At 33.1% G+C, this 15,229-nt stretch overlaps 1 protein-coding gene across 1 annotated transcript; it reads right to left on the reverse strand.

The window, feature by feature from the left end:
- Positions 1-4,735: 4,735 nt before the first annotated feature.
- Positions 4,736-12,925, reverse strand: LOC143443639 (uncharacterized). The gene is made up of 4 exons (XM_076940994.1): positions 12,914-12,925; positions 11,311-11,437; positions 10,767-10,862; positions 4,736-5,592 (listed from the first exon to the last, which is right to left on the reverse strand). Exons 1-4 carry the CDS (start codon positions 12,923-12,925, stop codon positions 4,736-4,738), a joined length of 1,092 nt encoding a protein of 363 aa, XP_076797109.1.
- Positions 12,926-15,229: the final 2,304 nt, after the last annotated feature.

Consider the following 15,229-nt stretch of genomic DNA (forward strand, 5'->3'; position numbering starts at 1 on the left):
TTTGAAGTGGTAAGGAGATAAAATGTAACCTGTAACAAATCAGTGCAAGACTACTTTTGAATCTATGTAACTACCTCAGTGCTTGTTCTGGGAAAACAGTTTGCTGACCTAAGTGAATTTGAAACTGTGTGAGATTTGTGAGCTAAAAGGCAAAATTGGCTAAGGAGCATGGTGGCACACAAGCAGAAATGGTAACTATGATTTTCACATCTGTATTCAGAAACAGCAAGAGAAGAGAGACACAGAGGCTGGCTTAGGCTTTTGAAATGCCAAATCAAGCCAAGTGACAAACTTGGTCCAACAATTCCACATCTCCTAATGCCTCTCAAGTAGTGTCACTTCCTAAGACCCTGCATTGAAATATATAAGCCTATGGAGGGCATTCCTATTCAAACAAAGAATCTAGTATTTGCAATATTCAGCTTCATTCTAACTAAGTATTCCATAAGATTCTGCAGTAACTATTTTATAGTTACTATAATTATTAATAGCTATAATTATTAATATACAAAATAAATATGTACATACAGATTTTATATTTATCTATCTACTTTTATTTATTTATTCAGTGTGTGAGGGGTGTAAGTAGATGCATATATGCAAGAGTATGTATGTGGCAATCAATTAAGTACTTATGGGTATTGATTCTATCCTTGCATTATGCAGATTCATGGGATTAAACTTAACTTGTTAGGTTAGGAGTTATCTTTATTCACTAAGTCATCATCTAATGTGTCTATTAAATACAGTGTTGCATGTAATTTTAATAAATATACTCTTGGTCCTACTAGGCACCAGCAATGGCAGTCTCATCCTGCACCTATGGTTAGCTTGGCCAAGCCACTCTGGTCTCTGTTCATTTCTTGCCAAGTTCAATGGTAGTCCCATTCAGCTCCCATGGCTAGCTTATGCTTTTCCCATAAATGCCAAGAGCTGCAATCACTCTATACACATCGTGCCCCCTCCCCACTGCCTACACTCACCCACGTGGCCAGCTCTGGTGACCACCAACAATCACATGTTAATATTTAAAATCAGATAGATGTCATAACTGCTGAGCTCAGAATCTATTGTCCTAAACTCATCAGTTATTGAATGTTTGAATTCTTCTGGTGGTGGAGGCTGCAACTGGGTCTAACAGCCCTCTGGCCTACATTGTGCCTTGCTCCTCTCTCCTTCATCTGGGCAAAAAGCTTTCTCCATATCATGCCCTCTTCATCTTCTATGGGACTTGGAAAACCCATGTCTATATCTTTGCCCAGTAATTAGCTTCTGCTGTTTTTATTTAGCTAATAAAACAATTTAGAGAACTAGATTTTAGTTAGCAGCTTCTTCCCCTACAATACAGCTCTTTAAATATTATGAAATCTAATTTTTACAAATGAAAATATTATGCTTCCACTGAATCCTTACTTCTCCACTGAAGGTCCCAGCCTCAGTGTATAAGAATGCATTGGAAGATTCTGGAGATGAGCAAGCACCATCCTATTTCTTCTGCCCAATACATATATCCTCTTCAGTGAGTTCCCCAGTTTCTCCACTGTTGCAGTTTTGATTCACATCATAGATTGTGTCATAGGTTGGAGGTGGTTTGTACACAGAAGTTCTGGTGCTGTGGACCTGGTCCCCACACTGGGAGAACTGAGAAATGTTGCAAAACCTTTAAGGAGTGTTAGCCCACAAAGTTTCTTAGCTTAATTGGGAATATACATACAGAAGTAATTATGTCATTTCTCATTGGACCCCTGTCAAACCAAATTCAAGGGTACCATTTAAAGGCAAAAAGAGCCTGAATATGTACTCACACAGCCTCTCTGCATTCCTTTGGGATGAAATATATTACTTGTACCACTTAAATTTATCTGGATGTGATACATCCAGGGGCCTCATTTTTAGAGTCTGGCCATTGCTGTTTGACCTTTCAACCTCCAAAGTTGTGAACTAGAATCAGTTTTTTTCTTCTTAAATATATCCTGATTTTTATTTTTATATATTTTGTTACACGCCTGCAGATGTGCTAGTACAGAGTGGCTCACAGGTGAAAACATTTTACCACATGCACCATACAGCTGAGGTATCTAAACAGCAAAACAAGCTATGTGGGATAAACAATATACTTTTCAGAGTGTGCTTCAGTTGTTATAGGCTTTTGAAAACCAAATCTTTCATCAGGGTATATGGTTCCAGATGGCTGCAAAGTTGATCTAGCCCCTTTCTGCTAACAGTTGGCTCCTAAAGAAATTATGGTCAACAATGTACAACTTGGATTTTATAGAACTAAAATTATTTAAGCATAGCTCAAGAAATCAAAACTGAGTGAAGTGCCAAGGATGAGCCTCGGCTTGCAGAGGCAAACTCAGGAAAGGCTATCTGGCAGTAATGAATGAATTGAATAACTCAAAGTAAAGTCACAGATTACAGGCTGATTGTCTATGTTCTGCTGGAGACAGATTTCAAAAAGCTACCTTTCAAGACAGTTCTCTCTTGGATTTCCAAAATCTCTCTGGATAGAATTGTGAAAGATGCAATTCTAAGTATAGTTTAAGTTTTAGAGAAACTTCTTTAAATCTACGTTCATAGAATGTTATTTGTGAAGACTTTACTGATATACTAAGTAGTACTTAATGCACTGGCAATTTTCATCCTTAATGAAATTATTAATACTCTTCAAGTAAAAGATTGAAAGTACTTCCTTCTTGTTTAAAAAGATGATTGTCTTGAAATTTCATTTTCAGCATGTTTCCATAAATAGATCTGACTGTTGTGTCAAGGCAATATTTAAAAGACAGAAAGCAATAAGTAAAGGGATCTGTTGAAAAGCTATATTCAGATGTGATCCCAGTGATATGATCTGCAATGTTGAATCACTGTGTCCAGAAAGCTCAGCAAATTCGTTCCACAGAGTTTAACATGGGACACAGGTTAATAGCTACAAAGAAGAAGAGAGACAGGTTTATTATGTATATATGTAAGGAGGAGGCAGCTTTGGGATATTTAGCAGAACCAGTTTCTTTAGGTGAGAAATATTTTGGATAAAACTTCTATGCAGGAAAATTCTATAGTAGAGTATATTCAGCACACACAATGAATATCAAAGTATGTGCCAAGAGGGAATTGTCATCTAAAATCCTCATCTCATCACCCAACAATTGGTTGACTTGGTACTTTTCCATATACCTGAAGTTCCGTTCCTTGAAATGACAGTGACAGTATCCATAACACACACACACACACACACACACACACACACACACACACACACAAACACACAGTGAGAAAAGTCAGGGTTTCTCACTTCAGGATATATAAACTTAATTGCTGTTTTGGCATTTGTCTAAATCAATCAAATTAATTTTTTGAGACATGATTCTGTTGGTATTATTATGAGTAAATGTAGGATAAGAATGATATCATCCCAGAATAAAATAAAATAAAAAAACTAAACATATCAAGGCTGGATTACTAGAAGACAGTTTTAATATATTTATTGATACCACTGACAAAGAAGGGAGTAGTTTGAGTTTTAAAATTACCTATAGTATACACCCTATAAAAAGCTCAAAGACTAACAAAACAATAATCTTCACATAAACTTTATTTCACAAATGACAATATTCTCCCCTACTAAAATATACAGGACACTATGCAATTGGGTTTTATTAGGATAATTATTAATATTATTCTGGCTTAAATCCTTACATTTTAAAATATTATTCTTTAAATTGTTAGAACATAAATTTATACCACGATTAATTAATGATTTCAGATTATTACTGGGTGAACAATTTTTTCATTTTTTAATTAAATACTTAATATGAATATAAGCTGTTTAGGGGCAAAATGTTTCCAATTCCTAATGAAATATAGGGCTTTCCTGTGGTAGTTCTCTGTTAATGAGTAAGTTTTCAAAATTATTTAAATTCTTATGAATACATTTCTCATTGTAAATAACAGATTTCTCCATGAATACTAGAAAAGTAATTACCTATCATGTTAGTCTCTTGCATGGATCTTGTTTGTGGTCTAAGTACTGAGCTTATGATAAATGATTTTCCATATTCTTTACATTTGTAAGGTTTGCCTCTAGTATGCATGCTAAATTTGGTTTGCAAATATGGTTTCTAAGTGTAGATTTTTCCACATTTTTTACATTGGTAATGATTTTGTTGCAATACAAATTCTGTGGTCACCATGAAGATTTAAAGACAGTGTAAAGGATTTGTAACATTCACTATAGTTGATAGGTTTGTCTCCAGAATGGATTATAGTGATGAGGCTGCAGAGTTGAGGACTTTGGAAATAAATGTTCACAACTATCACATTTTTCAGGTTTGTCTCCTGTAAGGATTCTCTGTTGAGATTGAAAATTTGATGAGCAGGAATAGGATTTTCTGCATTCAATATACCTATAAGATTGCTTTCCAGTATGGATTCTTTGATGACCTTAGAGAGATTAACACCAGAGAGAAGATTTGCCACATCTTTTACATTTGTAGGGTTGAACTCTAGAATGGATTCTGTAGCAAATTTGAAGATGTGTGAACTATGTAAATTATTTATCATAATTACATTTCTAAGGTCTGTTTCCTACATGAATTCTGTGGTAAACTCTGAGGCTTAAGGAATGCGTGAAGGATTTTCCACATTCATTACATTTGTAAGTTTTCTCTCCAGTAGGATTCTGTAGTGAATGAAAAGATGTGAGTATTGTGTAAATGATTTACTTCACTTCTTACTATTTGTAGGGTGTGTCTCTAGTATGGATTCTCTGATGAACTCTAAGACTTGAAGAAGTGGTGAAGAATTTGCCACATTCATTACATTTGTAAGGTTTGTCTCCAGTATGGATTCTATAGTGAATTTTAAGATATGAGGACCTTTTAAAGGATTTCCCACATACAGTACATTTGTAAGGTTTCTCACCAGTATGGATTCGGTAGTGAACATGGAATTGTGAGGAATCTGTAAATGATTTACCACACTTATTACATTTGTAAGGTTTTTCTCCAGTATGGATTCTGTAGTGAACTTTTAAATTTGTAGAACGGATGAAGGATTTCCCACATTCATTACATTTGTAAGGTTTCTCACCAGTATGGATTCTGTAGTGAACACGAAGTATTGAGGAGCTTGTAAATGATTTACCACACTTATTACATATGTAAGGTTTGTCTCCTGTATGGATTCTATGGTGAACACTTAGACTTGAAGAACGTGTGAAGGATTTCTCACATTCATTACATTTGTAAGGTTTCTCACCAGTATGGATTCTGTAGTGAATTTTAAGATCTGAGGACTGTGTAAATGATTTACCACACTTATTACATTTGTAAGGCTTGTCTCCAGTATGGATTCTTTGGTGAACTCTAAGACATGAAGAATGGGAGTAGGATCTTCCACATTCATTACATTTGTAAGGTTTGTCTTCAGTATGGATTCTGTGGTGAACTTTAAGCCTTGAGAAACAGGAGAAAGATTTCCCACATTCTTTACATTTGTAAGGTTTGTCTCTTTTAGGGATGCTTTGGTGAGCTTGAATATTTGGTGACTGGGTAAATACTTTGGCTTTCTGAGTGCCTTCTCCTTTATGACCTGAAATATGTGGAAATATACAATAAAAAAGAAAGAATGCATAATGTTGCCGGAGAAAAAGGTTAGAAAACATATAAAAACAAAGTTATAAGAATTACACCTGACTTCTCAACAGATAATCTGTAAGCTGGAAGGGCCTAGACAAATGATACTACAGATATCTGACAAGAACCTATATCACCCAAAACAGTAAATTACCAGCAATGAAGAAAACGAAAAAATCCATAAGCAAAGCAAATACATTAAAAAATTTCCATTAATACAGCCTTATAAATAATAGTGGGAAGAAAACTCAATCACTGGAAAGGTAAATATACCCCCCAAAACAAGAAATAAATAATTCACACCAAATGTGAATGTGGAAGAGCAAAAGAAGAGAAACACACAAACATACACATACACATGCACACACACATAACCCGCATCAATAACAAAATAACAGATATTAACAAGCATTCCTCATTAGTATCTGTCAATATAAATAGATGGAACTTCCCTATTTTAAAAAAAAAACAGACTAAATGTATGGATGTGTAATCATGATTCATCCTTTTGTTGTTTAATAAAATAAAAACCTCTGTAAAAAAGACAAACACTACATCAGAAGAAAGTGCTTGATAAAATGTTGTTCAAATCACATAAACACAAGAAACAAGCTATAGTAGACATTTCTATATCTAATTAAAAAGATATTCAACAAAAATAATCAGATCAGATAGGGAACAACAATTTATATGTATAAAAGGAATAATCTACCAAGTGAAGTCTCAATTCTGAACTTTTAGAGCAGAAATAAACCCACATTCATAAAAGAAACTTTATAAATGCACAAAATATTCAAGGAACAACAAACAATAATAGTGGGAGATTTTAGCACCCCTCTTTCAGCAATACACAAATAATCAAAACAGAAAATTAACAGATATTATGAATCACATGGACCTAACAAATATATATAGAACATTTCACGCAAACACAAAATAATATATATTCTTCTTAGGTCACAAAACCTTCCCCAAAAATTGACCATATACTTCATCATATATTAAGCCTCATTAAATACAAGAAGACTGAAATAAGTCCTTGTATATTTTTATAGCACCATGATTTAAACCTGGATTTCAAAAATAGAAAAACAGAATGCATACAAAATAATAGGAATTGAATAATTCTTAAATCAATGTCCATGAAGTCAAAAAGAAATAAAGAAATTAAAGAATTTTTAAATTCACTGAAAATTAAGGCAAACTATGCTCAAATTTATGAGATACACTGAAAGCAATGCTAAGAGGAAAGATCATAACACTGCTTTCTTAAAGAAAATAGATACAGCACATGCTAGCAAATTAAAAGCACACATGAAAGCACTTGAACAAAAAGAAACAAAGACACCAAAGGGGACTAGATGACAGGAAAGAAAACTCATAGGTTAAAGCAGAAGATTAGAAACAAAGATAACAAGAAAAAGAATCAAGTAAACCAGAGGTGGTTCTTTGGAAAAATCAACAAGACAGATAAACCCTTAGCTGAACTAACTAAAATATCCTGAATGGAAAAATCAGAAATGAAAACATGGATATAACAACAGACCTCAAGGACATCCAAAGAATCAATAACTCTTATTTCAAAAGGCTCTGTGTCAAAAATTAGAAAGTATAAATGAAATCTAAATTTTTCTGGATAGACTCCACATACCAAAGTTAAATCAAGATGAGGTAAACAATGTAACTTAGAAAATTGAAACAGTCATTAAAATTTCTCAACAAAAACAACAACAGCATCAAAAAGCTCATGACTGGATGCTTTTAGCAGAGAATTCTATCATAATGTCAATGTAAAGCTAATACCAATGCTCCTCAAACTATTCTACCAAATGGAAATGGAAGAAATATGGCCAAACTCATTCTACTAGTACACATTGACCCTGATACCTAAGCCACACAAATATACAACAGTCAAAGGAAATTTCCATTATGAACAATGATGCAAAATACTCATTAATATACTTGCAAACAAAAATCCAAGAAGATATCAAAAACATCATCTAACTTAATCAAGAATGCTTCATCTCAGGTATGAAGGGGTCATTCAATATATAAAAATCTATCAATGTAATCCAATATATAAGCAAACTGAATGAATGAAAACAAAGATTATTATAATAGACAATGAAAATCCTTTAACCAATTCCAATACCTGTTCATATTAAAGTCTTCGAGAGATCATGGATACAAAGCATACAGCCAATTTCAAGAAATGCAATAAAGAACAAGCCAATTGCCAAATTTAAATTAAATGGAGAGAAACATTTTAAATAGTCTACTAAAGTGAAGAACAAGATAGGGCTGTCCGTTCTCTCCTGGTTTCCTCAGCATACTACTTAAACTTCTAGTTCGATCAATAAGGCAACTAAAGATTAAGAAGGTATGAATTGTAAAAGAAGAGGAATGGTTTCACTAACCCACCTTTAAAAGTTTTGACCCAGAATTTTTTCTTACAAAAAGAAATTCTGCGACTAAAATAGAGCAGAAAGTATAGGCAAAGATACACAGTGATCAACTTGGGATGTTGGTGGACACCAAACCCTGACACTGTTATTAATGCCATGTTGTGCTTCCAGAGAGGAGTCTAGCATAGCTGGCATCTGAGAGACTCTACCCGCAGCTGACTAAGATAGAAGCACATATGTATAGCCAAGCATTGGACTGAGGTTGGAGTCCTATGGAGTCCCTATGGAAGCAACAGAGGAAGGATTAAAGGAGCTGAAAGGGAAGGCAACCCCATAGGAAGATGAACAATGTCAACTAATCTGGATCCCTGGGAGCTCCCAGAGACTAAACTGTCAGGGGCAGCTTTGCTTATACACTAAAGGCCTAAAATCAGCCATAGGCCTAAGTCAGCCTGCTAACACAAGTTTTCCAGTTTCTGTGGAAAAACACTGAAAGAGATAATTATAAGATATTATAAACATGCAGCTTTGGTGGAAGTTTACCAGCCTGGATAGGAACAAGTAGTCATTAGTCTTGTAGATAGTCATAGACCTTGGCTAGCCTTGGTAGATAGTACCAACTTAGATAAGGACAAATGAATCATAGGAGGAGTCATAGTGATCTGTCCCCTGAACCTTCTTCACCCAGCTGACACTCTGTTCTGTGATATATCTGTACTCCCCCTGAACACCTATGCTCCTGCATCATCCCCTTTCCCACATCCTGCCATTTTGTGTATATAACCCCTGTGTGAAAAACTTAAAATCAGTGGTTTGATCAGCCTATAAAAAAGCCGCTAGTTTTTTGTGTCCCCTGTCCTCCAGTTCTCTCTTTCAAGTGTTCTGATCCCAATTCAGAGCCCTGTGGGACTGGGGTACTAATCTACTAAGCAAAGAGCAGGTTCAAGGCCCCTGGCACATATGTAGCAGAGGACTGCCTTGTTTGGCCTCAGTGAGAGAGGATGTGCCTAAATTTATAGAGACTTGAAGTGCAGGGGCAGGCGATGGGGGGACACCCTCTCAGAGGTAAATGTGTGTGGGGCTGGGATGAAGAAGTTTGGGAAGAGAAGCCGGGCGGCAACATTTGGGAGGAGATATATAAAATGATTTTAAAAAATCTTTAAAAAGTATTAAAGAAAAAATATTGCAATGTGCAGATGATATAATAGTATATGTAAATGACTGAGAAACTCCATCAGATAATTCCTACAGCTAAAAATGGCTTCAGTAAAGTGGACAGTTACAAAGTTAACCGAAAAACTCAGTAGCCTTCCTTCATACAATTGATAAATGGCCTGAAGAAAAAATAAGTAAAATAACTAACTTCACAATAGCCAGAAGTAAAATGGCATATCTTGGTACAAATCTAATTGAACAAGAGGAATATCCATATAACAAGAAAGCTTTATGTAAAGTGATAAAAAAAATAATGTAGTTTAACTAACTAATTAAAAAATATATTTTCAATTGAAGTAGGAACATCACCCTATTTACCATCCCTTCTTTCCTCCCAGCATGTCCCATGTAAGACTCCACCTTCCTCAACTTCCTTCTCATGTTAAAAGTTTTTCTTTCCTTTTTCCTTTGATTATATTTGAAGTGCCTACATTTGTGTACCTGTGAATGTGTGTGTATGTGTGTCTGTGTGTATTTTTTGCTGTGTATTTACATATACATAAAATCATCTCTATGAGTGGGTTCCTGTTGTTTGTCACAAAGTATTGTTTAAGTGATGAACTCTCTGTATTGTAAAACCCATAATGTTGATCATATCTAGTGAGAAACTAATGCTCATTTTTATAAAACTTATCAGTGTAGTGTATACTTATATGGATAGTGATGAGTAGACATAGAGGAAATATAAAATTGGAAAAGGGAAAGAGTTTTTAAATTGGGTTCAGGGAATCAGTCCATTTCATCTTGACTTACTATTTGTAAGTTGTATATACAAGACCCTATTAGGTTTCATGAATTTTTTCATTATTTTATGTTTTAAGGATTTTTTAGGTAAATGGATGAAAATAGGAACAATTAATATGAATGAGAAACGCTGAAAAAATCAACCAATGCAAGCTTAATTTCATGTAATAATGTACCTTTTGAGATGTGGGCATATCTGTTTTATTTAGAATATATATATATATATATATATATATATATATATTGTACACACATAAATATATATATTTATAAATTTTATAAATATTTATGAATTTTATATATATTTATGAATATATATTCATAAATATATAAATATATATTTATGTATGTATACTATATATATATATATATATTCTAAATATAACAGATATGCCCACAGATAGAATATATATATTTATGTATTATATATATTATATGTTTATATATATTATATATATATTATATGTTTATATATATATTATATATATATTATATGTTATATATATATAAAATTATATATATATATATATATATATATATATATATGTTTATGTATGTATACTACATTTCAAACTACCACTATTCAAATAATATAAGGCAAGAATTCAGCCATGGTTTACATTTTTTGGTACAGTATTCCAAATTAAATGCTTAGGAATTATCTCTATGTAAGATAGATTTAATATAAAATAAAAACCACATTTCAGGACTAGATTTTTCCTTGGTTTAGAATTATCACATCACATACTATTTCATTTCAGATTACTTGGTTCTCTTTCTTCTGTTTTCCCTTGATCAATAATCCAGGGATCTTTTTGTTGTTCAAGACAGATGATTACCCTTGGTTTTGAAATTGCAACACCTGCATATTCAAATATACATAACAATATACCATTGAATGCACCTGGGTACTTGCATAGGAATGTACCATGAATATAACATAAAAGGGAGTTAAAAAATGCATGAATGACTTTTTTATAGCCATGTGTTTCCAAAATGTTTTAGACTCTTCACAACTCAATTGTGTTTCAAACTCTGAATATCCTTTTTAAATTATAGCATCAGATAAAGTCAACTGTGGAAGTCAAAGTGGGTTCACATATAAATGCTAATAACTGCCTAAAAATGAGTAACTAAGAGTGAAGGATCCTTAGGTTAAATGTAAAATCAAGATAAATGTACATAATATATTAGCTGTAAATATGTTACTAATCAATACCTATAATGAATAAAGGCCAAATTCAAATACTAAAAGAAGTTTTAGATACTCCTGAGGTGAAGTTGAAGTTATGAAATAAAAATATTCTTACCCACAGAAACCAGGTTGTTATAATTCTCCAACATGACATCTCTGTACAAGGCCTTCTGAGCAGAATTGAGACATTCCCACTCCTCCTTAGAGAACTCTATAGCCACATCAATGAATGTCAACAGACCCTGAAATTAAAATTAACCATTTTCCCTCATGTATATTGGCTAAGATCTATATTTGACCCAATAAAAGATTAGTTACCTATGTAAATTTTTATGATATCCGTAACTAATATTAATTTTTGACGACTTATGATCTGAGAGAAAGAGTATTTGACTTCTCTGCAAAGATCCAATAGTCTAGCAGTTCTCAACATGTGGATGGTGACACTTTCCTTGGTCAAATGGCATAATCCCCTAAATGATCTAATGGTGGTTTTCTAGCCATGAGAAAGCAGAGATATTTACATATTACATAATTCATAGCATGCATCATAGCAGTAGCAAAAGTACAGTTATGAACTAGCAACAAAAATAACCTCATGGTTTGGGTCAATACAACCTGAGAATTTTATTAAAGAGTTGCAGCAACAGGAAAGCTGAGACCTATGGCAATAGGCTCTCAGTCTTATTACATAAATTATTTAATATGTATTTATTATACAAATTATACATTTATTACATAATTTAATATATAATAAAATTAATTATTTATTAAATAATATGCTATATAACTTATTATATAAATTAACAGAATAATATGAAATGGTTTTTTTTTGTAAATGTGAGTCAGCACAGTGAAATTTTGGATGTTATAATATGAGGTTATTTCTGTAAAAACAGTCATCATGTCCCATAGCAATGCACACATTTACCTGAGAAGAACACATCTTTTCTTTCTCCTTCAGAATGGAATGTCTCACAAAAGTTTATATGAAAATTACACCTTCCAGGAGCCACTCTTTATTGATAGCAGTCAATCTTCCACCCTGTCCCTGATAAAACTGAAGTGTGGAAAGCAGGAATCACAACTCCTTGCCTTCTGCCAGGAAATGGCTCCAGAGATCATGAACTTATATAGGCAGAAGGAAGAAAAAAAAATCCTTTTTTTGCCTTCAGGTGATCTGCTTTTCTAGAAGATGGTGTAATTCTGTATAGAGCTGGGTATTTAGTAGTAGTGACGTCTTATATAACTAACAGACAGATTGTAATTTTAAATCGAGGCTAAACATAGTTAAAATTGATATTCACTCTTTGCTTTCTTTACCTTTGCCTGAGATATTTTATCAAAAAAAAATAATGATGCCTCTATTTGCGGTAATGGTCAGAGTCTGTGAGGTAACTGCAGCTGAAATTATTTCTGATAATAGGTAAGCAAAACACTTGCCTGTGGCTGAAAAGAAACAAGGCAATCAATTCCTATCTCACTATTGTCTCCAACAAGATATTATTCTTAGCTTCCATTTCCCATTCTTAAATATTATGATTTTGTGGTTTTAAAGAGAGACCCATGATTTTATTTTCTTACCTGTTTCCTTTTAAAGTGAGTTTGATTCTTTTGGATTAAATATCGAAAACATTATTACATGTAAATATGACAGCACTGCACCAATTCTAGTACCTTCACCTGTCACTGAATGCAGCTGAACTTCAGCCTCCAACAATATCATCCATGTCGACAACTTTGAGCTGATAAGAGCTCAAAAAGTGTTATATTAAAAGCATCTTTACTACCCAATACTTTGTCATTTACTTTCTATGAAGAAAATACTGCACAACACAAAGAAAGCCATTGTGCTTACTTGCAAAATTCACCCATATGATTTATTATCAGTATACAAAAAGTACTAATAAGAACTCAAATTGTTCCTCAATGATTAATTGAAATTTTACATAGGTTTCTTTTTTATTTGTTTTGTCTTTCATTCTGCTATGATTTTCACATTTTAAGGCTCTATGCCAATGGGGTGAATGTTCAGAAATTTCAGAAATGCAAGATGTAGGTCTAGTTCACAGAGAGATTTCAAATTTTCTTTGTACTTTTCAATTAATATAAAATATAATGCAAATACTTTTGTCTTAGAAAAAATTATACTACACTTAAAATTATTTAGAATCATGGCAAAACATAGACAAAATCTTCGTAAAACAGAATTGCAGCTTAAGGATGACAGGATGTACTAGTTCATAAACTGTACAGGTTCATTAGGCAGACATTGTGAAATACAAACATTGTTTTAGTAATTGAATAATACAGTTTATGCAATTGTCTCCAGTAAATACTAATCATTGAGAATATATGTTATGATAAATCTAAGAAAGAAAATATTATATTTACAAAATCATGACATGATATATTTAGGAAATCTGGGGTACCATGAAAAAGTTTAACCTGAGAATCATAGGAATAGATAAATGTAAAGAGTTCTAGCCCAAGGAAAAGAAAATATTTTCAATGAAATCTTAGAAGAAAACTTTCCCAAACTAAAGAAAGTCATGCCTATAAACATGTAATAACACCAATTAAACATCATCAGAAAAGAAACTCCTCCCACTACATAGCAAACAATAGAGTAATCCTACAGAACATAGAAAGGCTATTAAGTGAGGAGAGTTAAAGGGGAAGGTAATACACATAGGCAAATGTATCGGAATTATACCAAAATTCCGAAAATAGGCCCTTAAAGCCTCAAGGATCTGAACAGATATATTGCAACCTTTTAAAAATACACAGATGCCAACCTAGAGTACTATACACAACAAACCTCTCAATCAAAAAAGCCAAGTTTAAACAATATGTGTTCACAAATCCAGTTCTACAGAACATACAACCCAAAAAAGGAAACTACACCCAAGGAAACAAGAGACAGGCAAATAAGTAATTTCATACCATCAAAAACAAAACATGTGAAGCTCAAAAAAATTGCATACCCACATACACACAAACACACACACACTCAGAGAGAGAGAGAGAGTGAGAGCGAGAGAGAGAGAGAGAGAGAGAGAGAGAGAGAGAGAGAGAGAGAGAGAGAGCGCAGGTGGGAGAGAGGAGGGAAGGAAGGAGAGAGTCACTACCTCAGAGAAAAGAGCTGGAAATTTTTTTCCAGGAAATGTTCACTGGCTAAAATATTTTCCAAGCAACAAGCTAGATTAGCTATTCTAATATCTAACAAAACTTATTTTAACACAAAATTAATCTGCAGATACAGAGAAGAATATTTCATTCTCATTAAAGAAAAAAAATCTACCTAATTGTTTCCAATTCTGAAACTCTATGTTCCAAATACAAGGGTACTCACATTTGTTCAAAAAACATTGTTAAATTAATTTGCACAATGAACCCCATTCAATATTAGTAAGACGATTTCTGGTTTAACCTCACCAATCAGCAGGTAATCTAGATGAAAACTAAATGAAGGAATAATTAAAGTAAATGCTTTTGTCAAACAAATAAACCTAACCAATATCTACAGAACATTTCACCAAAACAATAAAGAATATTTCTGCTTCTCAGAACCACATAGAACCTTCTCCAAAATAGTCCATGTAGTAAGTCACAAAGTAAGCCTCAACACATTAAAGAAAACTCAAATAACTTGTATGCTATTATGCCACAACAGATTTAAGATGAAAATCAACAAAAGCTGAAAGAACAAAATTTGAAAACACTAATGGAAATTGAACTATTCTATACTCAATGATCACTGGGTAAGGAAAGAAATAAATGAATAAAAGACATTTTAAAATTAAATGAAAATGAAGGCACAACCTTCCCAAATTAATAGGACCCAATGAAAGCAGTTCTAAATGTATCATTTAAAGTACTAAATGCCTCCATAAAGAATTTAGAAACTTCTTATATCAGAAATTCAAAAGTACATCTGAAAGTTCTAGGGAAAAAAAGGAAGAAGGAAGAAGCACACACAAGAGGAGCAGAATGCAATAAATAATGAAATTCTGGAATGAAATCAATCAGAG

Source organism: Arvicanthis niloticus, chromosome 10, assembly GCF_011762505.2.
Source record: "Arvicanthis niloticus isolate mArvNil1 chromosome 10, mArvNil1.pat.X, whole genome shotgun sequence".
NCBI classification, from domain to species: domain Eukaryota; kingdom Metazoa; phylum Chordata; class Mammalia; order Rodentia; family Muridae; genus Arvicanthis; species Arvicanthis niloticus.

Bases quoted from the DNA above. Each gene is read 5' to 3' on its own strand.
- LOC143443639 (XM_076940994.1), bottom strand. The intron at 10,863-11,310 runs GTAAGAATATTT...TTGAATATGCAG, and splicing joins TAACAACCTGGTTTCTGTGG to GTGTTGCAATTTCAAAACCA. The intron at 5,593-10,766 runs GTAATCTGAAAT...CACATATTTCAG, and splicing joins AACAGAAGAAAGAGAACCAA to GTCATAAAGGAGAAGGCACT.